At 41.0% G+C, this 27,639-nt stretch overlaps 1 protein-coding gene across 4 annotated transcripts in view; it reads left to right on the top strand.

The window, feature by feature from the left end:
• SOBP (sine oculis binding protein homolog) overlaps positions 1-27,639 on the top strand; it is a 173,972-nt gene that overhangs the window by 95,406 nt on the left and 50,927 nt on the right. For 2 of the 4 annotated variants that reach the window (XM_065543644.2, XM_074037380.1), the window contains one exon: positions 3,367-3,462. The exons of the other annotated variants lie outside the window; for them this stretch is intronic. In XM_065543644.2, coding sequence (XP_065399716.1) covers positions 3,367-3,462 — 96 coding nt within the window. The remainder of the gene's footprint in view (positions 1-3,366; positions 3,463-27,639) is intronic. 4 annotated transcript variants of the gene reach the window in all.

Genomic DNA, 27,639 nt, shown 5'->3' with positions numbered 1-27,639 from the left:
AGAGATGGGGTCTCCCTGTGTTGCCCAGGCTTTTTGAATATTTAGGGTAAGATCTATCATAGGGACTACATCCTAGAGGTAGAGTGTTCCTTATCCAAAATGCTTGGGAACAGAAGTGTTTGGGATTTTGGAATATTTGCGTTGTAAATGCTTACTGGTCGAGCATGCTAAATCTGAAAATTCAAAACATGAAATGCTCCATTGAGCATTTCCTTTGAGCATCATGTTGGCATTCAAAAAGTTTTGTATTTTGGGGTGTGTTGGATTTCAGATTTTTGAATCAGTGGTGCTCAACCTGTATATTCCCCTCTCATAGCACAGTGGTTCACTCCAGTGCCTGGGACTGGAGTGGTTAGAGAACATTCTGGCAGCTATGCCAAGGGCCTCCCCTTGATAGCTGTAGACACTCCCCTTAGATCAGCAGTTCTCGCCCTTCCTTGGTACATTACAATCTCCTGAGAGCTTTCTAAAAACCACCTGTGTCCAGGCCCCAATTAAAGCAGAATCTTAGAAGGGAGGGGGGTCAGATACCAATATGTTAAACAAGCCCAAAACAAACAAACCACCCCAGATGATTCTAATATGCAGCTGGGGTAGAGAATTCCTGCCTTAGATGAATGCACTGAATTCCACTTATTCCTGTCATAGTAATTGAAAATTACACATTAAAAACTTCACAATGCAAAGGGGATTACAGTGGTGAGAAGTGTGCGTAAGTTCTTATGTGTGCACACAAATACACGTGAAGGTGATGGTTGGAGAACTCCTTATACTTTGCGTGCTTTTCATTTCTGTGGCATGTGGTGGAAACATGGCAAATGGCTGAAGGATAGAATTTCTTGGACTCTGGAGTCAGGGTGGGTGTTAGAGGACAGGGCATTCCCAGAGCCACAGAAGTTTGATGCAGAGGTGAACATAATAGTTCAATAAAAAAGCAAGTTTCTAGCCTTCTCTCTCCACTTCTGAATCTCTTCAACCCCCCTCTCCTTTCTCTTCCACTGCTACTTTATTTAACCTCATAAATTATGTGGCTTTATATGAAGTCTGTAGCCCCTTTGAGGAAGCACATTCAAATCTTCGGTAATGGGATTTTTTTTTGTCCTTTAAACACACAAAAAACATTGTGTGCACCTTACGTGTAAGTGGAATGAATGTATTTTTGCCACTAATGTTGAAAATATCCCTAGGCATCTGGTGTGTATGAATGTGTATACATAGTACATGCATAATAAACACATTCCACCTTATGAATATTTATATACAAGATACATATATATTGAATATAGACATACATATGTAAATAGTAGCCCTTGAAAACTATATGCAAAGTGTGTTTCCAAGCATATGTATCATAGTGCATCAGGAATATAATAAAGCTACTACCAAGTTTAGCATATTTTGAGGTGGCATTTTCTACAGAGTTGTTTATGGTAGGGTCTACTTACTATCCACGTATGCGTTTTTTCCATCACTTAAATGTTTGCTAAATATCAACTAAAAGCAAGGCACTGGGCATGGCAGAATAAGAAAGATGAAATTGTTGTGGTCCCTGCCTTTAAGAGACCTGTACCTCAGAGAGTGGCTTAACATTTTGTTATGAAGAGTCTAATATTGTCACTGCCCGTTGGCATCTTCCTGCTTTCTTACAACTGCCTTTCATTTATGTATGCCACTGCTGCCTTTGCCAGTTGGGATTTAAAATGCGACCCATTTGAGCTATATCAATTTAAACCCTGGCATAGCTGCAAAGTTGTTCCGATGCAGTCAGAAGATGCATTGGTCTCAGTGCCTTGTCAGCCACTGGACGTGAACAACAATTAAACTTTTTTCTCTGTCACATATAGCCAATCCTATAACTGCATTTTTATTTTAGTCTGATTTAGTAGGAAAAAAAGGTACAACAAAAAGGCACCAAGCCCCAGGGATATTGATAAATCTCAAAAGTGAACCAAAAGAGAGCAGTCTCTTTTCCCCACAAACTTCTTGTAACCTAAATATTACTGACCATGACATTGCACTTCCAAGTTCCATCTAGTTCCTTCCGTGGCCTAGGTAGCAGCAGCTTTCTTAAACACAAGCAATACATTCTAAAATGTACAAAATATGGATCTCTTTCTAAAATGACAAGCCCCAGTATAGCCAGGGAGCTCTGAGTGACGCTCATCAGGGCAGATTTTACTCCATTAAAGGAGAAACAATACATAAGCGTTGTCATCTCTGCCACAGTGTATGCTCATTGTTTTCTCCCCCCTCAATCCATACATAACAACAGGTAGTTCTCAGCTGTTCCCTTGGTGCCAGACATACATTTTATCTAAAGAGACAGCAGACAGAACTACCTGCTGCTTCCTGTGCGGCTCTCCCTGTGTTTCTCTCCTTTTTCCTACTTCACTAGGGCTTTTAAAAATCAGCTGGCAGGGAGCCAGGAGCTCATCATTTTAATGCAGTGTAAAATGGAATATGCATAATTATATGCAAGCCATATGTGAGGGAGACAGCTCAGCTGTGAATTTCAGGAGGCCAGGAAAGAGAGAGCAGTTAGGGCTAAGATGAGATGAGAGCAGAGCGGAGTGCAAGTGTCACCCAAATGAATGGTTTAATGAGTGTGCTGAAGACACGCCCCCTTTCACCTACCTCTGCCTTCTCTCCCACTCCAAACCAGAAACCGGTGGAGATTAGAAAGAAGACTGTATGCAAGCGGTATTGCTAATGGGTTCTGTTAATGTCTCCATTTAAACTTCAGCTTTCTTAATTAACAGCGTAGATCAAAATAACCAGTAACTTTTTAATGCAGCTTTTAAATTAAGTCTATTTTTTTTTTACTGCATTTGATTGAAGAATCATGGTTCTTACCAGATCATCGCTCCTTTTAGATCTTTATTTAAAATTGGAGGGGAATCAGTTTATCTCTAATAGTATTACAATGCAAAATATAATTATGCAGATTGCTTTTCTTATGGCCTTGCTATTAGAATTTTTTTAAAGTGCATTATCTAGAGATTGCTTAAGCATGCCAAAAAGTTTAAACACGTATGTATGTCATATAATCCTAAATGTGCAATGAACAATGTGCACTGAAAAACTAAGGTGGTGGTAATTGCCAACAAAATTATTTGATTTTGGTTTGCTTGATATTGTTTTAAATATTACACCACGATGAATTTGCATGTTCAAACTAAACAATGTAAAGAAGAATAAATCCCAAATTTTGATACCTAAAAGGCGTACTGCGTATTTAAACAAACTTCTTAATATTGTTGTTATTTCTGGATTCCCGTTTGTTGAATGATCTGAGCTGTTATGCTTTTAGCTTTTTTTCTTCCATTATTTGTAAGTCCCTAAATAGGCCATTATATTTCCCTTCAGGCTAGAGATGAAGATGGACATGCTGAAAATTTTCCCCAGCAGCACTATGCTAAGGAAACTCCAAGGCTTGCCTTCAAGAATAACTGCGAACTACTTGTAAGAATAACATACTTACAACAAGTCTAGAATGTTACTTTAGCACAGTGAAAACAGTTTTTGAAAGGGTTTGTTCATGATTACATAATTTATGAAATATTATAGTTTTCTGTATAGAGTTCTAAATGCTAATTCTGATATCACTGAATATTAATTTTAAGATCTCAAATTGTTTGCACATCTTTTATATCTGATTATAGAGCTTGAATGGCCCTGTACTTTATTAGCTTGTTTTGTTTAGTAGTTTATAAGCAGCCACTTGGAGAATGGCTAGTAAAGTTAAAAATATAGAGAAAGACAGTTGAAATATGTAGCTTGGGAAAAAACAACCTCGCCCTCACCCCTCCTCCTACGTCCTCATTGTACACTATTTTAGGAGACGACATGGTAATATTTTGTTCTGCTAGGGAAGATAGCAGAGTTGACACGCAGTACTCCCTTTAGAATTCAAGTATTCCTCCACTCTCTTGCCAAACTTAATCGTCTCTCCTATGCAGAAGGAGTCAAAGCAGTGACAGGGTGCGGGGATGTTTACAAGTCGTGAGAGGGAGGATATCAGCTGTGACATTGAGACTCTGTTCCAATGCAGGGTTAATTTGCTGTTCATTTTAGCATTTACAGCCAGACAAGATGAAAAGCAAGCAGGAATGCCTATTATATTTCTATTAAATGAATCTGTTGGGACCTAATGTTCTTGATTAGCTTTTGAAAATGAGTGCTCTGCAATGCATTTTCTGTTTACCTAAAGTAAACAGAGAATGAATTGTCATTTATTTAGAGATTCAAACACTCCTTTTGAAAATGAAGCTTTATGAGGGATCTAGCTATGTTGTCCCTAAATGTTCTTTTCTTTTCACTTGCATTAAAGCAAAACATTTGTTCCAACTAAATGAAAACACTGAAAGAGAATGAGGATGCTCAGTTGTTACATTTTGAGGTAGTCTAATTTCTGTTTAGTTTTTTGGCCGAATATAGAACAGCTCTGCCAGGTCTCTGCATTAGGAAATCCCACATGTAACAGTCTTTGGATTTAGCTCTGATACCAACTGTTCATTAAAAACAAAGTGTCCAAAGAGCAGGAGAAGAGACAAAAATATAGTTCTTACCCATTCTAGCCGCAGTAGCTACATGTTGACAGCAAGAACCTCCTTTTCCCCCTCCACAGTCTGCACAGTTACAATTGCACTACTCATTCTGTGTGTGTAGTCCCTTGACCAACAAATCCACAGGCAAATTTGCTGCTTATAAATGTAATTTTTTTTTCTGAAAATTTAACTTATCTTATATTTTATCTTAGGACTCTTAAACTTCCAGGACTGCTAGCATTACCTATTCTGAGGAAACCCTTTTTGTTCATTTTGGTTTTAATGTTTGATTATTCAGCAGAAGACCACAGAGGCCCTTATGCTGTGTTTTGCTATCAGAATGCTTTGGGGTAGCTTACTTCTTTTTAGAGACATTGGTAAAAGTAACATGTCATATTTAATTTTTGTCTATTTGTTGGAAAAATGAACATGTTTGAGTCCTGGTTGTGGTCAGTTTATGCTGGAGGAAGCAAAACATATATGTGAACATCGTTTTTAGCTGTCTTTAGGGAAAGTAGATGTTTTGTCATTGCTGTGCTTAAACACATTGTTGTGTTGGCAGTAGTTTTGAGCAATTTGGTACAATCTTTGTCCTTCTAGTCACTGTTAGAAATGCTTTATTTTGGTCAGTATACTTTCCTGTGATAAAATAAAAGGAATAAAAAGAAAACATAAGTAAGCTTATTTCTCCAAGGAGAATTTTAATTTTTTTCAGCTGTAAGAAAAGTGATGTTGTTTGGCTGGTTATGAAGCCCTTCTCTGAGAAGTTATGCTTCTATATGAAAAAGACTTGTTCATTCATAAGAAAGAAATAGGAAATCCTTGGAGTTTTCTTAGTGCAGCTTAGAGCAGATTTTTAAAGAATCTGTCAGAGAAGATTGCAAGCTCCACTCCAAAGTGCTTTTTTAGCTGAAGGGTGGTTCTGCCATCTTCTTGCATGGATTGCTGCAAGAGCAGTAGCCAGTTTAGAAAGCGTGGGAGCTCTGGAGAAAGCACTGAGGCACAGGGTGCCTCTGGGTCCCCAGATGATCAGGAGCACATGGCTGGAAGACTAGTCCTCTGTGCCACAGACACTGACAGAAAGTGCCCTGACCAGGTAGATGGGACGTTGCCTTGACTTTATGACTGACTCTCTAATGTCTCTGCCCGCTCCCCACCCCCACATGACTGCTTCTTGGAAGAGGGAGGAATATTAAGTAACTTAAACAAAAGCAAAGCAAAATCGATGCCCGGAATACACAAGTGTGTGTAATCAGAAGGCACTGACAAACAAAGCATTGGCTGATAGAAAAATCTGCTATGCAACTGTAGATTTCCTGTAGGGTATTGATTTTTCCATTTAAATCCCAAACTGTGATATGTGCCTTCACACTTAATGTACAACACAGATGACTAGATATTTAGCTTTGTGGCCAAGATCCTTTAGTGGGTGACTGTGCAGCAGTTTCCTTATGCTTTTTATTAATTTTGAAAATGAAAGGCTGTCAAGATGAGTGACATTAGATGAAACGAGTACTATTTGATATGTCACAATTCACTGTGGCCCCACCTACCTCTTCATAGATAGGCATGCACACTTGCACGCATGTGCGCACACATGCACACACACGGGTATTTTGCTGGCGTATCTAAGTTTATGACTAAAGAAAACTTTTAATAAAAGAAAATGTAGGAATTTTATATCATGTTAACACTATAGCAGCCTGGTTTACAAGATCCTGGAAAAGGGAACATTTAGAGCCAGCCATGGGTGAAACTAGCCCTTGCCCCAAATTCCAGCTCCATTCTTGGTCCCTTTATCATTACTGCTTCCTTCTTCTGGGACTGGAAGGCTTCTCATTTCCTCGATTCAAATGCTCGTATCTCTGGCGAGAGGTGGGTTCAGAGCTAGAATGAGGAGGACCATAAACACGTTATGAGCTCGCTTTTTCTCCTCAGCCATGACTTTCTCAATTTTTGAAAGCCCACTGAGAGTAAAGACCTTGCAGAAATACAGCATGAGCTGGGTCATTGGAGGGGAAACACCTGTAGTGCGAAGAAGAGGAACACTGAGAGGGTTTTGAGAAGGAACTGAAGACTCCTGAAGACTCCCCGAATTTTCAAAAGATCAGTCCAGAGAACATCCCTGTGTTCAGGAAGAAGGTCAAAATATAACCAAAGAATAACAGCAACTGATGGAGTATTATGTGGTTGGATAAAAGCCAGGCTTAGGAAGTTTGAAAGGGGAAGTAAGAGAAAAGAAACTCAGGGGGGTAAAATCAGCCTGTCTCCCTCAGTTCCAGATTCCTGAGTCATTACCTAGACAACGTCTGAATTCCTTTGGCTTTTCCTGAGGCTGTTAGGGGTGAGGGCTTTGCAGAGGGAAAGGGAGGGAGCTCACAACTGGGAGGTGAAATAAAAATAGCATCGGGGAAGAATTCTTCCTGGTCACTTACAGTGCCAGTGTAGGGAGAATATGAAAACTACTTTAGTTTTGTGGCTGTGTGATCAGAAGTGATGAGGAGAAGAGATGCTTAGGCTGTTTTTCTGTGGGCTGATTTTTCCATTTCATTTCCTTGTGGATGTAGACAGGTGGATTATAAGAGTTGCATGTAGGCCTTAGGCAGTAGAAATACCCCGTGCTAATCCAGTGCTCAATAAACATGACATTATTGAGCATCTTCTATGTACAAGGCATTGTACTAGACAGTGCAGGTAGGGACACAACATAGAAAAAGACACAGTCCCTTCCCTAAAGGAGCATGCAATTCAGTAGGAGAAATAAGGCACATACAGTATCATAGACATAAAAAATGTGGGCTCTCAGGTCTTGCCCCAGCTAGACTTTATACATTGTCATCTTGGTGGTATAGCTAAGGATCACAGGCACAAAGGCTTAACATTTATTGTAACATATCTGATACCACATCACACTTTTGGATCCCTGTTTCACCCCCTTGGATCTCTCTGAGCTTCAGATCTTTTGTAAAATGTGATAATAAAAGGAAATAACCTCAGAGCATATCATAAGGATGGAAAATGATGACATATATAAAGAGCCAGGCACATAGTAAGCACTCAGTATATATTAGCTGCTGTTATTATCATCTTCTTATAGTCATGATTGTTATTGCATAATGAGCTGTGCCCCAAAAGAACACTAGCAAAGTTCTTGGAGTACAGAGGAGGAAGAGATTTTTTCTGTATGCAGTCATTAAAAACTTAACAAGGGAAGACACCTTTGATCTAGGCCTTTCATGGGTTGGATTTAGATCGTTGCCAGAAAATGTAAGGGAAGAGGGTGTTCCCAGCAGAGGAAAATAGCACAGGCATGGAGGTGGGAAAGTATGGGCCAGGTGCACCACACACAGGTTAGTATCTAGGCTGGCCAAGCGTAGAGTACCCGAAGGCTAAGGAGTGAACAGGCAGGCAGTCCCATATGCAGGGGTCTCAATAACTATCGAGTCTGGATTTTAGTAATTCTGCTTCATGGGAATTCCTAGCACTTCTGTGGATTAAAAACATTATTATGGAAAATTTCTAAGTATACAGAATTAAAGTAGTGGGAGTCATATAATGACTCCCCATGTACCTTTCGCCTAGCTTCAACAATTGTCAACTCAGGACTAATCATGCTTCATTTTCCTTCCCCACATCCCCCTCCCCCAACCTGCTTTTTTTTTTTTTTTGCTGTACTATTCTGAAGTATGTATTCTTTTATGAGGGACAGATTTGGTTTTTTAGTGTTTTGGGTTTTCTTTTTCCTTTTGTAAAATCTTTAGGATCCCTCTTCTCTGGCTAGAAAGAATCCATTGATACTGATTAAACCAGGAATTAGAGCTTTGGGACAATGCATACATAAAACAAATCACTCTTGGTTATATATTGTGCTTTTCTTTCCCTGCTCAACACAACCTTGGTAAAGCTTGGCCAATCAGACCCAGTTTTAAAAGCCCTTAAAGTGAAAGACATCACAGTGCCAGTGATGACTTGAACTTTCTTTATTCTCAGGCCCCTGGTTCTAAGTGTATTTATTTAAAAACAAAATCAGATGTCTTTGCAACCCAACCAAACTCACCAGTACATGTTAGCTTCTCACAGTCGTGAGGGGAAAGTCTGGATGGCTGCCATATATTAGCCATTGCTAGAACTTTTCTGCTAGATCACGAAGATGTAACAAGGACCTCCTGAAAGGTGATAGAAACTGTCCTATTTCATTTGAAACTTAATAGGTGTCTCAGAATAGGTGCAATTGACTAAAGACCCTCCCCCTAATGCTGTTGGTCTAATGAAAGTCAGATTTATGCCCCAGCTCAACATGAATTTACATACTATTGCTTTGATGTTACAGCTGAGCAGCACAGGCACTGAAAATTAAAATCATGATGGCACACACTGGAACTCACATCACATCAAACAAAACATCATATGATATATGCATGCATTGTGTACTGTGTACCAGTTTCCTGAAATAGTCACTGCAATAGCCCCACAGGTATAAAATAACCAGAAAATCCCAGGGGACTGGCTGCTGTCTAGAGAAACTTAGCCTGTGTCACCATTTTTTTTTTTCCCAGCCATCTTCCAGATCCCTTTAGTTTGTGGTTATTCCTGTATTCCCATAGTTTTCTAAACTATCTTGGAAAAATAGAACTTTCCAGAAATAAAAGTCACAATCTTAGACTAAGCAAGAGGCAGTTCTGATAGAGGTGGCGTAATTATGCTCTCCGCAAGACCATCTAGACTTTAATACAGGCAGAAGGGATGGATTCCACTTGAGTCGTATTTCATCTGCACATTCCTCTGTTCCTATCTGTGCTGGTGTTTCACCTTCTTCTTCAGCTGTGTCTGCCACTTCCCTCTCACTCTTCAGCCTCTTGGCTCCCACTTCTGCCATAGTCTTGTAGTTCAGGTCCTTTTACTTTTCTTGTATAAAGACCCTCTTGACCACAGTTGACCATCTCCCCTCCTTTCCTGTGCATGCAAACCCTATTTTACCTCTCTTTGTAATTCCATTATTTGAGAGAAAATCCACATGAGGGAGGGCTAGAGTTGCTCAGCTTCTGCTCTGATATAGGGGCCTTATTGGGGGACAGAGTCTTGATTTGGCAGGCTCTCCTTTCCAGAGCATGGGGGATCTTTGCCCTTCAGATTTCAGAGCCATTGCATACAAATGTCAGAGGTATAATGGTTTGGTTTTCATGCTGGCTTCTCACACAGTCCATCACAGTGATTCTTGGAGCCAGAGGGAGGTATGAAAGACTGTGTGTTCTCCAAGGGAGGCACTGTGGTCTGGTGGATAAGAGTGGGAGTCCCAGTCCTTTCTCCGCAGATGTGCTAGCTGTGCACCCTGGGCAAGTTTCTCACCCTCCTGAGCCTCAGTGTCTTTATCAATATGGCGAGGATAAATACAGCACCTGCCTCCCTCATAGGGTTGTTTTCAGCAGTCGATGAGATCATGTATATGAAACATTTAGTATACCTAGCACCTAATAAAAGCTCAACAATCAGTAGTCTTATTACTAACAAAATGGAGCTAGAAAGATACAGTAGTTTAAACAAAATCTTGAGGCAGATGCTGGGAGTACCTGTCTTTATTCTTCAGCTTGAGTCTCCTCCCAATTTGTTTGGATAAAAACTCAAATGTAATATTTTTAATTTGGGTAAAAGAACTTCAGAGAAAGGGTTGAACATCTATCCACTTGCCTTTTTATGCCCCGGGAACTAGAGATGCTTGTTGGCGGCATCGCAAATGTTGCTGACTTATGAAGTACTGCAGTATCTGAATACCTTTTCAGAGGATAATCTAAAATTTCCAAAAAATAGTATAGTATTGCAGTGAAGAACTTGGACTCTTAAGCCAGATTATTTTGTTCATATTCAGAAATCTCCTCCACTCCACCCACTGGCTATGTAGCAAATCACTGAATCTCTGTGTGTCTGCGTCCTGATGTATGAAATGAGGACGATAGTAGCTGTTGGGTAGGGTTGGCCTGGGGTCTAAGTGATGACTACCTGTAAGGTGCTTAGAACAGTATTTGGTAAACAACTGGCACTCAATCAGTGTTGCTGTGATTATGATTATGATTATGATGATTTATTCCAAGGTTGCTTGCTTTCCAGTACATCATAGACTACTACTTGACCAAATTTACTAGCGATGGAGTACCTGAAAGTTTTACATACGCACATTTGCATGAAAACCCCACAAAATTTCCTTTTGAACAATGAAGGGGACAGCACAAAGATAATTCTTAGCACTAAGCTTAAAGAAAGAAAAAGACTCAAGGAAAACTCTATACATGGTCCCAGACCTCTTCATTCTGCCTAACCATTTAATAGTAAAAATTTTAATGTTAAAATATGCAACTAAGAACATAAATGCGAAGCAAAGGAAAAAGATGTAATTTACACAGAGCCATATCTGCCATAGAAAATGGGTGTGCCTCTGATACCGTGCTAAGGGAAGGAGACAAGAAATCTACCTTTGTGAGGCACCTCCAGTGAACGAGCGCTGTGATCTGTCTGTATAGACCCCTTTTAAGGCCCTTTATTCTCACTGTAACTTTTCTCAGTAGATATTGCTGTTTCCATTTTAGAAGTGGGGAAATTAAAATGCAGAGATGGGATACTCCTTGCCCTGGGTGAGGGCAGGAGGCCCAGTGAGCAGGCACAGAGCTGGAGCTTGACCCACATCTCTGACCACACACCCATGCTTGTGCTCAGGCCAACACATGCCGCTGCCTTCTCAGGGTAGGGGCCAGGTCGTACACATTTTTACATTCCAGGATCAGAGAAGGAGTGCAGTCTGTGATTGTGGAAGGAAGGGATTAAGAAATTAATTCAAAATGACTCTTTCTAGTTTCTTTATAGTAACAATTCTTTGGTAGAATTCTGAAGCCAGAAAGAACATTTATGGGGAATGTTAGGAAGGGCAGTTTATTCAGAAAGTCATGGCAATGTTTGCGGATTCCCAGTGCATAATAAATTGTGGGGAACAGAGCCAAGGTATATAGTTTTTAATCTGGTAGACTTGGGACATTAAAAGAACAGCTGTAGACTATAGAAAATATATTTTTCAATGTGATATAAACATTCGAGTGCCTTTTTAAAAATCTGACTGCTATAGATTTTGATACTTTTTTTTTTTTTTAGGATCACTAAGGCCTTTTAAAAAAATCTTGAACTATTTTGGTTTGTTAGGATTGTATTCCTTAGAGTGAATGGATCTATTTCTTTTGAGATTTCTGGCCATAAAATAGCATATGGGAGTCAGTCACATTCTCCTTTATTGTTTTAATTACTAGAACTGAACAATTACCTAAAATACCAAAGAGAATTCACCTCCAGTGGCTTCAAGGAAACTATAGATCATATGTCAAGCAAAACCAGGAAATCAGATAGGATATCAGTTATCAATATTAAAATGTACCAGTAACCAGCCAGAACTAATATTAATCATATTCAGTTATGTGCTTAGTTTATGGTTAGAAGAACAAGCTAATGAAAGTCTCTTGAGAGGAAAAGGGAAAGAGTATAAAAAATATTTGAAGTGGAGAAGAATGACATATGTGAGTAATAAGAGAGGCAAGAAATTAGAGATGGGAGGACTGGTAAGGGAATTTTAAAAGGGAAGAAGGAAGATAGCAGCCCATGGTTAAGCTTCAAATGAGCAGGTTCAGGAAAACAACATTCTTCAAAATAATGTATTTCATTGCATTTTGGCTTAAAATATTTTTCCTAATTGTATTTTTTGCATACTTCCTACTCTTTGTCTCTTCCTGGAGAGCTACGTGCCACCAGGAACTAAGACTTTTGCTAGAGGACAGTAGGCATTCTCTTTTAATTCCAGATGAGTCTACCCTGGCCGAGAGCTTTGTGTGTCAAGAGCCTTGTCTCTCTTGTTCATTGCTGGATCCCTGAGCTTAGCTCACACCATTTTTCATGAATTCTGAGATGCACTTTTCCCCCCTAACATTTTAATATCTCAGAAATGGGAGTCATATATTACAATTGATGACCTGTCATTGTTTAATTGCCTGTGTGTGTGTGTGTGTGTGTGTGTGTGTGTGTGTGTGTGTGTGTGTGTGTGTTTTTCCTGGTGGTATTAAAATAATGGCATTGTAACAGCCAATGGTGATATAGATTCAAGGAACCATGGAGGTGGACGCTTAAGAATTATTTGTTGAATGAATGTATGCAATCAAATATCTCCCTGGTTCTAGTTCAGGTAAAAATGAAATACTTATGAGTTGGTTCTGGATTGTATGTCTGCCGCCAGTGAGGCGGGGTGGAGGTTGGCCTCTGGCTATCTTGGCTGAGCATTTTAATGCTGTTCACTTTTCCTTGAGTGGAACTGATAGATGGCTTGTTCATTCTTGCAAGTGAAATGTTAAATCAATTAAGACATACCCCAGATAAGCTGAGTTTAAAATAAGAAACTTTACTTTTGCCTTATTTTTCTAGAAAATTGCTTTTTGTTCTATTTTGGATTACATATCCATCAATATTTCTCTTGAAAATTCATGGAGATACATTGGTAGATGAGCAATAATCTCTTTCTCTGTCTCTCTCAATAAAACAAGCTATAGATTTCATTAGGATAAAGTATGTTTCTATAGATTAGGATGCCCTTATCCATCACCACCACCGCCACCATCTCTTAGAGAGCTTCCCAACCTACAGAAGAGACAAAGTATATATAGGTATATTATCTATACTTTAGAATTTCATAATCTGCATTCAGTATATCAAATTGTGTAGGAGAAGTTATGCCTCAGACTTAACCATGTGAAGTACTCTGCTGTTTTTTGGTGTTCTGATCTCATTTTAGTTTGGTTTCCTTTGAATGGAAAATTTGAACCTGATTTTGATATTGGAGCAGGATGTGCTATTCATTTCTCTCTGTGAACAGGGAGGGGAAAAGAAACACATGAACATTTTTAAATGGCAAAGCCTGACATGGGAAGGGAGGCAATATTTGAATATTGAACATGTGCTAGGATAAGACTTTCACCTAAAAAGTGTTCAGATATTAAGATATGTGAAATATTTGGGGCCCTTCATTAGATAGCTATTTCAGTAAGTGTTGCTTTTAAGTTTCAAATTGTCTGGTAATCGTGTAAAGACACTCCCAGTGAAACACCATTTTTGGCTTAGGGAAATATTTATGTACTTACCAGATAGCTTGAATTTTGAAAATATGCAACGTTATTGCATAGATACACATATAAAATACAATATATGAGGGCAGATTTATATATCCCATGTAGAAATGTGGATATTTATATCTAGGAAAAGGAAAATAAACAAGCATTACTGAAGTATTTATGAGTTTATGGCATTTAACTCATCTCAAACATTTATGCAGTATTTTTCTATACTAATTTAATGTTTATATATGAATACATAAAAATAAATAACATGGAAAAATTAAGTTGTAATGGAATTTTTATTTTCATTTTTCCTTAGCCTTCATGCATTTTGATTTTTAAACAATGTTCTGACTGTCATCAAATCAGCCAAGTTGAAAATTGAGCTGCATCAATGGAGACAGCCGGTCTTGATAATTCAAACCAAAAAAGACCTTTTCTCGAGGGATATATTCTCCCTGGTTTATTTGGTCTGAGTTGTTTCTCATAGCTCTAATTTATTCTTTTGTATACACTGCATGAAGACAATGTCTGTAGAGATTTAAAGCCTTAAAAAAAGTCTGGGTATTTAATGTCATGGACGCATCTCAAAAAGTGGAATTCACATGAGAGCAGGTGGTTATGGGGTGTGTGTGTGTTACCCCGATTTTGAAGACATTTGTCTTTCAGTCGACATGCATTTATTAGGTATCTACTGTCTCCCTAGAGCTGGGCTTAAAAGTTGTGTGTTGTAGTGCAAACAAAGTATAATGTAAAATGTGCATCCTTCTCATAAGAAGTTTACAAATTTGGGCTAGACAAAGAGAACTTTAAAAAAAAAGCTTACAAGCTATGCTTATGTGAACAGTGTACTTCCGGTGTACAATAAGGTGCCAGGTGGGGTAGCATGGTGATTAGACAATGGAAATACATATTAAAATATGTATGTGTGCAATAAGGAAGTAAAGTCCGTTCAATAGGGAAGAAATGATGGCCTGGAGTCATCAGGAATAGGTCCTTGGAAGAGATGACGGTTGGGCTGGCCCTTGGAGGGTGGGTAGCAATGGAAGGGCATCCTAGAGAAAGAGAAGATGTGGAATGATGATGAGGGGGGTGCGCATCATGCATATGGGGGCCAGTTGGGAGACTGCCTGCACTGGCATCATTCTGTGAGTGGTGAGAATAAAATTAATTCAGTAGGTTGTGGTCAGATAATAAAAACAGTAACAGCCAAACAGCTAATTTTACATTTGGTATTTTGGCTATGGGGATCTCTGTTAGGTACCTGAGCCAGGAAGTACCATTATGAAAGCACTGCCTTCATGGGTTGGAGGAGGGGAGCAGGGAGACTTCTAGAAGGCGGTTAGAACAGTCCAGGCACCCTGTGATGAGGACAAAGACTTCTAACAGCTGGAAAGGCAAGAAAGTGACTCTGCAAATGACTGTCCAAAAATATTGGTCATCAAGTTTTTATGATCATCTTAATATAAATAACTGGCAAAGATTTCATCTCAAGCCAATTTTCCTGTAAATTTAGATTTTGGATAACAGTCTTAAGTAGCTAGTTCTGTGCGGTGGGAAAAACAAGATCGAAGTAGAAGCAAGAAACTGAAGTTTAAAAATATTTGTGATCCAGAGTGATTCAGGGATCAGTACGATTTAAACTACAAAAATGCAAAATAGGAACGAAAGATTCTTAAATGTGGGTAGAGTCTCTAGTATGAGGAATGCAACAACCCCTTCCCCCTGAAAAGAGCAGAGAGACCATGTAGTGTATATGCCCTGGAATCACTTCCTGGCTGTGTGGGTTACCGGCTTTGTGGCCTTGGGATGGTCAGTTTCTGCATCTGTAAAACAGAAAGAATAACTGTATGTGCCATTTAGGGTTGCTGTAAAAGCTAATTGAGATAATAAATGTAGTGTGCTTGTCATTTAGTAAGTGCTCAATAAAATGTAATTAATAAAGAGAAATCCTTTTGTACTCAACTTTTAAGAGAAAGAAGGAAATACTAACAAATAAAACTCATATGAGTAGTCCGAATCCATTTTTTAAAAATGAACCATCTTATGATATACAGTTTTCAATCATATGGATTTAGCTTATTCTTTACACTTTGCACATGTATAGGACTCTAGACAGAGAATTGGTATTTATCCAGTAATAATCCTAAATATTTTCAAGATCTTCATCAAAGAAAAAACATTTTATTTAATTTGCTAGGTTTATAAAGGTAGAACATTTGATTAACATAAGATGATTTTTGAGAAAAAAAAAAGGAGGCTGCTGATCTCCCAAATTAAATTTATTAAAATCCCACATTTCTTAATTATTCTAATTACCTGACCATTTAAAATCCTGACTTTCTTTTGGAAGTGAACACAAGCACCCACTTTTTGGGGTCATCTTTTTTGTTTATATGCTGATAAGTTTCAGAATATATCAATTAGGTACTTATTATTGATTTGATAAATCAGTTTTCCTTTGTTCTGGCTTAGATGTCTGGAATACATTTGGGACTTGTTTCAGTTGTAAAAATGAACAAAGAAAGAAACAAAAATCCACAAGAATGTGGGCAAAATGTCATTTAGTCAAAACTCAAGAGCATCTCCCCTTGATTAGAGCTCCTCTTTGAAATAGTTGGGCTGCCCATACACAGATTATCAAGGTCATGTTCAAGATTAAAATGAGCTGTGGGACAATAAACTGCCTATTATGGTAAGAAAACATGCAAACAGAAATTGAGACCTAATGTCTTTCCTCTGTCCTGGCTTTTTTCTTTCTGAGCCTAATATACCTATTTTGTCTGATTTAGTTTTAGCTTTAGTTATGCTTTCTAAAATTACAATGTGTGTGAGGATTGGAATTTTTCTCTTCCAACAGGAATTAGGGTCTGTGTGAAATGCCTTTCCTCCTACGGGAATGGGAAGAGCCACATACCTCCCTACGTGTTGTGCCTGGTCAGGGCTGCAGTGTGGAGCCTCTCACAGGGCCCATGATGTGAATATGCCTCCAAGATGCAGTGGCCCTGCAGCCTTGCTGCTAGGAGGCTGGTTCTCAGCGTTAGCCCCTGCAAACAATGACAATACAAGGATTACTTTTTAGATGATGAAACTAACCATGCACAGTTAATGTTTAGATTTTGAAGTACAGGTTTAAAAAATATATATGTGGTTGAATCTACTGTTAAAAAAAAAAAAGACCAAAATTCATGGGTTTACATTTTAAGTTTTCTATTGCAAGAAAAAAATGACAGGACTGTTAAGGACACTGATAGTTGGAGCTGAAGCCTGAGGATAAGGGCCTTGGAATCAGTTCTCTTTCAGTATCAGCTGCCATAATCATCAGCTCTTTGGTTTATCCTGGCCAAGATATTAGTTTCCATAAATTAGAGAACTTTATGCAAGTGCCATATACCATCATGTTTACCACAGAATCCACATCATCAATGCCATCTATCTAGTCAGCAAGCTTTTATTGGGTACCCACTATGTGCAGGGCACAAAATCATTTTGGATGGGCATGAAATGAACTCGATTTTTACAGATCTCTACCCCTCATTTTTACAAGATCATTATATACTTACTTTATATTATTAAATTATTTAGAGTTATATTGTTAAATTATATAATGTGTATAAAATAATCTTAATAAAGCCTTTGAATAGACACTCAAGAAATATTGGCCGTATGAATGAATGAACAAACCATACCGGTGTGGCTCTCTATTGGCAATTTTCCCCAGTCAGCTCAGACTCCAAGGTCTCTCCTGTGTCTAGGGAGTTGTCAGGAATGTCTAGAATGTGGCAGCATTGGCTCAGTTGAGTTCCTCTCTGACATTATTTCTGAGTTGTGGAGTTTCTTGGGCAGAATGAATAGAAGCAGAAGTTGTGGCAGCCACCTATGGGCTCTGACAGCTCTCTGTGGCCCCATCCCTAAACTACGGCACATCTCGTGGTCTCCCCATACCCCAATAGCCCAGGTTTGTTTCCCATATAAGAGTAGGACCTGGAAAGAATTTTCTCCAATTTGCTCTCAACTCCCCATATTCACGTGTATGTTTGAATTTAGCTACTAGAGAAGGTATCAAATATTGTAGAAAGACATTAGGTTTAAAAATAAGTGTTTGTCATCTTTTTGAAACTATTTAGATTAAATTTTAAATGCAAGAAACACTTTGGAAATTACTTTGGAAACACGACTCCATTCCTAAATTTAAGTGTCACATTTGCCCTGGCTGGTCTAGCAGGGCAGGCCGGTGCCTCCAGAGCCTCTTCCTCCTTCTGTCTCTTTCTTTCTCTGTGTGTGATTTCCACACAGAATGTCAGTGGGTCCAACATATAGTTGTCTTTGGAACCCCCATTCCGCTAAATTGACCCCATAGAATAATCATACTTCTTTTTGAAATGGAACTATGCAAAGTCTTGAATTTTATTACAGAATTTAATACCAATAATTACTTAAAATTTAATGAATTTCACTACTGACTTAATTGCTTTTGAGTAGTTCCACTTAATTTATTAAAGAGAAGCAAGGACATATTCATTTAATGAGCAGCAGAAGTCTTGCCCTCACATCTGCCTACATTCTCTTTTCAATTAATCAATTATAGTCCAATGGTGTGTAATTACACATTAAGAAAGTTATTGGATAGCTCAGCATGCCTGTCCCAGGAGGCTCATGAATACACTACTATAACACACCTGTAATGACCTGTGCTCAGATCTGCAAATTGTACTCATTGCTCTCTCTCTTTCTCTTTTTTTCCTAAATTAAGATGAGAGCAATTTCCATTAACTTTTTGAGTCACATCTAGTCCATGTGATATAGAGAAAGGGTAAAAGAAAGACTGAAACAAAAGTAAAACTGGAAGAAAAAGATTTGATCTGCAATTATAAGTAATCTGCCTTTTGAAATTAGCTTCCTGAGACTCAGTCCTGATTGGAGAACTGTTGCAGTGTTTCAGAGGAGCAGGGGTTGTCTATCTGAACAGTGTCTCCTGAATCATACCAAATACTTGAGAAAATCAGACCAGCTTTATTTGAACTCAAATAGTGACTTGCTTCTCAGCTTCCTTCAATCTCCTGATGAGAGAAATAGGAAAACAGGAAAACCTTTTGAAATCACATTCAAGCAAATTTGCTTGGCTTGTTTCAAATCAAACCAAAGTCTGGAACTGATCCCCATGCAGGAGCGCTAAGCCTCTGCATAGCAACTAAGCCACGTTAAAAAAAAAAAAAAATAGGAAAGAAAGGAAGGAAGGAAGGAGAATCCACTAGAAAGGCAACACAAAGAGCAAATTTTACTTCATTAATGGCCTAAAGGCTCAGGTTAGTGAAGGGGTCTATTCCAGTTATGTCCTGATTTATGCTAAACCAGTAAAACCCAACAAGAACCTCTTAATCCAAGTTACATAGTCAGAGACATTCTAAATGCCTAAACCAACCAAGCGATTTTAAGCAAAATAAGCTTTTGATGTCTGCACAACTCAAAACTCAAGAAGCAATCTGTTGACATTTTCAGCAAATGCTAACTTAGTCTGAGACAGAGGCAGCAGTGGGCTTCTTCACAATATTCTTCTGGGTAAAGTGATTCTTCTCCCATTCCCTTTCCCTTCCCCCCAACAAAAAAACCTCTGCTTCCATTATCTGTTTACTGAAGTACTGACAGGGCAGATCTACTGTGATTAATGGCTGTCCATCAGAATAGAAAGAAGGATACATTGATACTCAGCTAGCAGATGCTCATGAACATGCAAATGAATGTGGTAAGCCTTCCTGGTCAGGAAGGATTTGCTTTGTTGATGTTTTAAACTCTGCAGCCAATTTTGGGCATTTTGTGTGCTGTTTTCCCTGCTACGGCCACTGGCCATGGACACTCTGCTGACACTTGGGCAAAGCCTGCCTCCCAGTGTGCCTTCTGGGGATGCCCTGAATGAAGAATGGGTGTCAGTGGCAGAGGCACCCCGTGTACTTTCAAGGTGTGTCCTTTCCTGGCACTCCTGGCCTGTCGGGACAGATGTCTCTGCCCAAGGGGCTGTCTTCCTGTGTGGGCTACGTTTGTGGCATCTCATGGGCCTCCATGGGGTTGAATTGTAAATAGTGGCCACCACATAAAACATGCCATCTGTACCCCTGTGGGTAGTAGGATGGAACACAAAAAAGATTTATTCCAGAAATATGAACTGATGTTTACAGACATGCCAGGGCTGACTTTTAAAACACAGTGGAAAACTGTCTCCAAAGCAGCTTAAGTACCATGTAATGGAAGACCCCCAAAAAGTACTTTGGGGGCATGAAGGAAACCTCTATGCTCAGAGAGATGCACTAAGCTAGCCTATCCACGGCAGGCCCCTTTTCCCTGAAATGTGAGATACCATGAGGTCTCATCATGAGTTTCTGAGAAAGTAGGGCTACACTCAGGGTGCCTGTAGCTCTCATGCTTTGGGGACCTAGAGTTCCCCAAATCCCCAGCCCCTGCAATAATGTTCAGAAAATGAAGGGGAAGGAAATAACTTTGGATTGAGCAATTGGGTCTCCTTGGGAAAGTTTTCTTATTTTCTGGCTGGGACTCAGGGCTCTATTGGGGGCATCCTTTGTTGGTGGCGTTATACTCACAGGCAGACATGGGCACCTTGGCTATCATGTGATGACCATATGTCCCAAGATTTGCACACCCTTTTCTGTTTCACCTATAGTGTCTGTTTTCATAAATCATTGGTCTTCAAATGAGTTCAGGTGGCCCAGCATTTGGAAATGTGCCAGTCTTTTGAGAATGCTGTGAATTATTGACATATTTAATTCCCATTGTGTGAACTGAGAGTCATTTTTGCCATCTTTAATACGGTTATGAAATGAAAGTCATAAACAAGAGCCAACAGGTTCACAAATCTATAATCAAGCTGTCTAAGCAGGCTGGACTGTTTCTGGTGTTCTATTAGTATTCCTTTGCCACTTGCTTGTTGGTTTTGTCATCTGTGAATGCTTGTTAGCAGATACAGTAGCCTTGGTCTGTGAGATAAATCCTTGCCTAGTGAATTTGGGCAATTCTTGTTTATGCATGCTGTGGTTATTGTCTTGTGATGTAATTTTGTTTCACTGCTCGTCCTGTTCTAGAGACCTGGCCACTCCTCTTATGAAGAGTGGCTCCTGACCCCACCCCCTAATCCCCCCACACCCTCTATCCCACCTCTACCCCTACCCCACCTCTACCCACATCCCATCCCCACCACCCCCCTCCTTATTACCTGTCTCCTCTCCCCACCTCCTTCTCTTTGGAAGCTAAGAAGGTGAGGTCAGGGGACAGGCGGGCTCCCTGAACCTTTACTGCAATATGCCTATGAGGGCACCCCCAGTGACATGGCATAATAACACCCTTCAAGTTGGCCCTGAAGCGGGGTGAGGTTTCTGGACCCAGACCTGCACACTGTGTCAGCACCTTGGAGCCTGTGAATCTCTCATCAGGCAGTGGCATGTGTGTGTCTTCATGGGTGCGTGCATGTACATGCAGGAAGTTTCGCTGAAGATTCAAGTTAGTGAAGGGCATTTATGTCACAGCACTGTGAAAAATTTAAAATTAAATATGACATTTCAGTTCATAAAAATTCTTTGGCCATCTGGTCCCTGGAATTTCTCCCTGGCCTCACTTCCCTTCAGGTCCCTGTCACCTGTCAGTCTGCTCAGAGCCTTCTTCCTCTTCCCCCCTCCACTCTGCATGTTCATCCCCCATGCTCAAATTTGCCTCAAATTCTGATGCTGAACAAATTAGTCGTCAACCAGACAGCCTTTGTGCTTCCTGTATTCTCTGGATACATTTCCCTTTTGTTCTCATATTTTATATACATACTACAATAGCTCTTTTTCAAAGTCCCAGTGGGAATAGAGCAAGTCAAAGGAAGGCTGACACTTGTACCAGAATATTAAAGACCAGGCAACCCCATTTCCAGGCCCCCGTGGGGCCAGCAAGCTGAAGTGGGGGACCCAAGAGGTGCTGCAGTTCAGGGGTCTCGGCCTCTTAACTGCCATTATCCTAATAAGAGATTATGGCTTCTAATTAAAGGAAGGAAAATATGTAGGCGAAAAACAAATTTGCTAAATCAGTGCGTTAACATTTCTTTCCAATGGTCTGGGAGAAGAGAGATTTGAGTGCAGTAGCAGCTTCAGCTGATCCAGTTTACCCACAGTGTGTCCTCCGAAGCTGAGTTTGGGACCCACTGTCTCTGCTGTCTGAGAATGTCCCAGGAAGCATGAATCTTCAGCATCCTGGTGTGACTCCCAGACTGCCTCTGGCTCCAGGAACAAAACCCACACCTTTCCTCAGACCCTGTGCCCTGGTTCAAAATTCACAAAATACAGCTCTCATGGCTGTGGCCCGATCTTTCATGTCCAAGTTGTCTGTAGCCTCTCACTGTTCAAGATGTGGCCCACCCACCGGCAGTGGGGACATTGCCTGGGCCCCTGTTAAGAATGCAGAATCCCAGGTCCCACCCAGACCTCCTGCATCTGAGCTGCATTTTGATGAGATCGCTACAGCATTCTTGTGCACACTAAAGTTGGAGATGCTGTAGGATGGGGGTGATGATTTTTAGCCTGTAAATTTAGGACAGCTTCAGTGAACTCCTTATCAATATAGGACACATACCCACTACACATTCACACCCCCCCAAACTCTTTCATAGCCGTTGAGAAACATATTGTGTACATCAGATAGGCTACTTTTTTTTTTTTTTCTGAAATGGAGTCTCGTTCTGTCTCCCAGGCTGAAGTGTAGTGGTGCAATCTCAGCTCACCACAGCCTCTACCTCCTGGATTCAGGCAATTCTGCCTCAGCCTTCCGAGTAGCTGGGATTATAGGCACGCACCATCACACCCAGCTAATTTTTGTATTTTTAGTAGAGACAGGGTTTCACCATGTTGGCCAGGCTGTTCTCGAACTCCTGACCTCAGGTGATCCACCCGCCTTGGCCTCCCAAAGTGCTAGGATTACATGTGTGAGCCACTGCGCCTGGCCCCTAGATGGAATTTTATCCACAGCTGAGAGAATGTCTTGCTGGAATCACAACAAGTAACAGGTTGGGGTGGGTGGCAGTGGGGGTGCAGCAGGGATACAGCATTCAAGGGAACGCAGCTCCCCAGGAAGTTCAGCTCTCTTCTTCACTGCTTCTAGATATTTGATGTCTGAGCTTCAGGGCTCCAGCTGAGGGAGAAAAGGCGAGGCAGCTAATAACTATCTAAATCCCAAACTGCCTTTGTGTGCTTGTAATCTGGGCTCTATTGTTTAATCTCTGGAAGGAAAAGAGGGGGTTCCTACATTGAAGGTCTGGGTGGGGGATGGAATCCCCTCTTCCTCCCACCTTGCTTTCTGCCTACAGGAGCAGGAGAGGCTGGGCTTGGCTGGCCTCCCTCTGCTCAGGCAGATGAATGTGCACTGTGAGGAGAGGTAGCCAGGGGCAATCCCAGCCTCCGCCCCACGACTTCAAAGGAACTGCCTATAGTGATGTCCAACTTGGAGCTTACACCACCCCCATCCCTTGAACAGGTCAGGGAGCTTTGTGCCTGGTAGACTCCTTGGCCTTGGGTTTCTCCTATTGTTGGGAGAGAATCTGCCCTGAGAAAGGGAACTGGGAAGAAGGTGTATGTGGCAAAGCACTGGGGCTGGTGAGCATTTGACCTTAAGTCCAGTCCCAGGGACGTGCTCTGGGTGATGTTATTGATATGGCTCATGTACATTTTCCAGGACACCTGGTTTTAAATGTTCTGCCTGTTGTCACACTATAAATCATGGAGAGGACTTGGGGCTCCAGCTACACATCCCAGTCTGCCTTACATACCCCACCCACAGCAGAACAAACATTGGTCAGATAATGTGTCCTGATTCTTTTCAGGCAATTGGTGACAATTTGTTGCACAACAGGAAGTGGACAGTAACTTAAAGGATCATGTCTGTAGCCACCTGGAATTTCTGGGACAGGCCCAACATGAAATATTCTGGTCTGTTATCATTCAGCTCCCAAGGAACACTGGTGCGCCTCCAGCTGGCCCCTCGTGCTTTGCTGCTGATGTCAAATGCTGGCATTGTTGCAGAAAAAAATTAAGTTAATGAATATAATTTTTTTCTATTTAAGAGTTTCTCTCCTACTTTTTCTTACACATTTGGCACCTGGTACCTATTGTAGCAAGCATATGCTAGCACTTATCAAACTGAATAAGCAATAGGAAAAAATGAGCACTACTGAACTCAGAAAGAGCTGATCATGTGTAGTTCAGCAGCCTTTTGTGTGCATGTGAGCAGTATGTGGCTTGAGGTTGGGTTTTCTTGATTATGCACATGCAATATAATCAGTATAATTATATTTTGGGGGTATAACATTGTTTTCAGTTCAAATATAGAATTAACCGTATCAGCATCTCATGGGGTTCCATAGAGAACTTTGCCCCTTACCAGGTATGAGACACACTGTGTCAATCCAGGATCTTAATGGCTGCTGGAGCTATGGGCCTCTTTACAGGGCCAGCTCTAGAGAGACATGAGTTGGTTTGTAGCCATGAATGTGCTGTGATTTGAGAGGCTACTCAAGTGGAAAGGATGGGCTACCCACTCACACAAAATTCCACTATTAGAGGTTACTTTCTTTGGGTTGTGAATGCCATCTAAGGTAAGAGCCTTATGATGACTGGCACTTTGAGTTTCATTTGCCTGGGACTAGGGTCCTGAAGGAAGGATAGATAACCGACAAGGAGACAGAGAGATGAAGAAGGTGGGACAAACATCTTACATCTTATACATTATGGTTTCGTTCAGAACCGGGCTTATCTCTCCTTTGACCACTGGTAGGGCAAAATGCTGCCAGTGATTTGATTGGAATTTGTGTGTTGTTGTTTCCCCTCACCTCTGAGTTTCCTCGATGGTGATATATGGACTGGGGAATGAGGAATGAGATGAGAAAAATGCGGGGGGTTGGGGGGGGTGCTGGATGTATACTTTATGTGGAGGTGCGAGGTCCTGGTCCTTTCTTGGGGAGGATTCTCTTTTCTTTCTGACTTGATGTCTTTTATAGTTGCATGGTATTAGAATGTCTTTTTTCTTTTCCTTAAAAAAGTGAAATGAATTACTATTTTTGAGATTTCAAAAATAAGGCAGCAGTAATTTAGAGGACTGACATAGGATGGTAAGTTTAAAAGCTATTTTTTAGCTTTTGCTGATTATGGAATCTAAAGCCAGGTAAATGCTGCATGCTGCATCATGCCCAGTGACCTGGCTATAGAAATCGACATCTCTTTTAAAATGAAGGGTTCAATTATGTTTCCAAGTATTCTCCATCTGATACTGCATGCAAGGTCCTCAGGAGATAAGTTAAGAAACAGATACTGCCCTCAAGGGCAGATACGACAGGAACTCAAGAGACAACAGAAATTATAGTGACTTGTGCTTTGAGCAAGGGAAAGAGTATCAAAGAGGGGTCCCGAGGAGGAACAGATCACATCCTGTTGGGGGGAGGGAATCAAGTGAGTCTGTTCGATTTGGCATCAGAAAGCCCCTTAGCCTGACACAGAAACAAGAGACATCCACCACTTTTGATCTATTCTTTAACACTACTCCCCCGCCCCAACCCACCACTACCAAAGGAAAATCTAGGGAGGATCAGCAAATATGTTCCCAGCTATTCACACCCTATTTGATACTTTCAGTAAATGACAATGAGGCCAGACTGTATCACTTAGATCCATGATCTCAGCAGGCTTTTGATCACACACCTCATCAGTAAAAATAATTTTTGAGCATATGCCCACACTGTTTACTTATTTGTAAATTGTATAGATGTACTGTTATAGTATCTTTATATAATTATAAATTCTCACACAAATAGAAATGATGAACAGTAACTATAAATAGGCATTCTAATATTTTCTTCCCTTACTTCAGTGAATGATCTTTGTACCCCCTGGAATACCCCACCCCCAACTTGAAGGCCACCACTTCAGAGAGGTATGTATAGGCTGTCGAAGGAGATAGGATTTTATAATAATAGCTCTTATAGATAAGAAAAGCCCCAGGTTGTATACTCTTAGGCTACACTTCCTGCTCCTGAGCAAATCCCAAGAATGAATTGGTGTCTATGGATAGTAGAGAGAAATTACAGAACAGCCATGGAGCACAGTGCAGAGATTCTTTGTCTTAAGTCAACTCATAGTGTAGAATTTGTACTTAACACGTCAGTAACTGATACATTTCCCAGGACTTCCTGCTTGATCTTGAGGGGCTGAGGTAGTAAGTGGTGTTGGCAGCCCTGGTGAGAGGGTAATCTTGTTGCCTAGCTCCATTATGCATAAGGAGTCCTAAATATTAGGAAGAGGACAGAGGTTCCAGGAAGGCCTGCTGACGAAGCCCTACTCCCACCAGACCATCACTGGCCCTAGGGGAGTGCTAAAGTGGGAGCAAAACACTAAGTCAGGACTGGGCAATGGGGTCATGATCTTAAAGTGCTACCCAGGTGTTGCCAGCTCCTAGTCATCTGGTGCTCTTTAACCCATTCCTGACTGAGGATTTCCAGTTCTACGAGGACCTCTCTTCCCACTCTAAATACCCATATCCAGTGTCCTTAAGACAAGTTGGGACCCACATAGGGCCCACTTCATAGGAACTCATTTACAACCACCTCTTCTTAGTCACATCTTCTCCAGTTGAAGGCCACCTGTACTGCCACGTAGGTTGTAAACTCTGGGGAAAACTGAGAAAACACTTGACACGTCCACAGACTTCTATCAAGCATGCATCAGATGTCAGGCACCTGGGAGGAACTGCGAGTAGAAGGGAAATGAGATGGATTCTTCCCTTTCCACAGTGCCCATTTGGTCCAGAGCTCGCTGGGGTCTCCCTGAGCAAGACAGTCCACCCAGTGCTGCAGAGCTGGCTGTCTTCCTTTCTGGGGATCTCTCTGGACTGTCTCCTGTAAGATGTTTCATGGCCAGAATCATTGCTAGCTCCTGAAGAGGAGGGTGTATCAGAGGGGAATGGTCCACAGAGGCAGCAGGGAGTGAGACGCAGTGGTCTGGGAAAGAAGAGACACAGTAGGTCTGAGCAGCCCAGGGATCCACATGCTAATGTATGGCCTTTGCTCGAAAAGTCCTCGCAGGTGCCACATGGCTACCATGCAAACCCTTGGGAGTCTCAGCCCATGCAGAATAGTTGAATCAAAATCCCCAAGGGATTCTGGGAGCCTGAGGAGAAGCTCTTCAAGTGATTTGAATGTGTTATAAAGCTCTTGAGCATTTCAAAGCATTCAGGTCTTGTTCCAAACATGATTGTTTGGCTGGTTCTGAACATACCTAAAGCAATAATACCATTTGCTCCAACCACATGCCCACCCCCTCCCTATCTTTCTCTTTTTGTGTGCATGCTCGCGTGCGTGCACGCACACACACACACACACCCCCCATGGAATTAATGAAGGCAATTGAATACTTGCCTTGAGAAGAGTTGAACATTTGTTTCACTGGTAATTTTTAAATAAATGCATCATTACCATAGTTACCGTTTGTAGAGTATGAATTTAATACCTGGAAAACAAAATGATTCTGGCAGGCTGGAGAGAGCAGGCTGTTTGCTCGGCAGGTGCTTCCCAGTGGGGCCCAAACCCAGAAGACTTGCTGTCCAGTTGTGCTTTCCACCCTGCCCAGCCAACCCCATCAGCCTCCGTTCCTTTACTTCTGAAGGTCGTATGGTTCTGCCCCTTGTAGCTGCCCCAGTTCCCTCTTCACTAAAGGCTTCAGAGGTGGAGGCCTGTGCTAATAACTGAGAACCGACATGAGGTCTTTGTGGGACTGTCTGAGCCTGGGGTGTTTATTATCCTTCTGAATGGCGTTCTCCCAGAGAGGGGAAGAAAGGGGGGGCCCCGGCAGAGCCAAAGAACAGTAATCTTTCAGAAAGAAAGGAAAAGGCCAGCAACAGCAACAAAAACTTCCTGCAGATGTGGAATTTGAAGGAAT

Source organism: Macaca fascicularis, chromosome 4 (assembly GCF_037993035.2).
Source record: "Macaca fascicularis isolate 582-1 chromosome 4, T2T-MFA8v1.1".
Taxonomy (NCBI): Eukaryota; Metazoa; Chordata; class Mammalia; order Primates; family Cercopithecidae; genus Macaca; species Macaca fascicularis.
The sequence above is the reverse complement of the archived record's forward strand: the minus strand, read 5'-3'. Positions and strand labels throughout refer to the sequence as shown.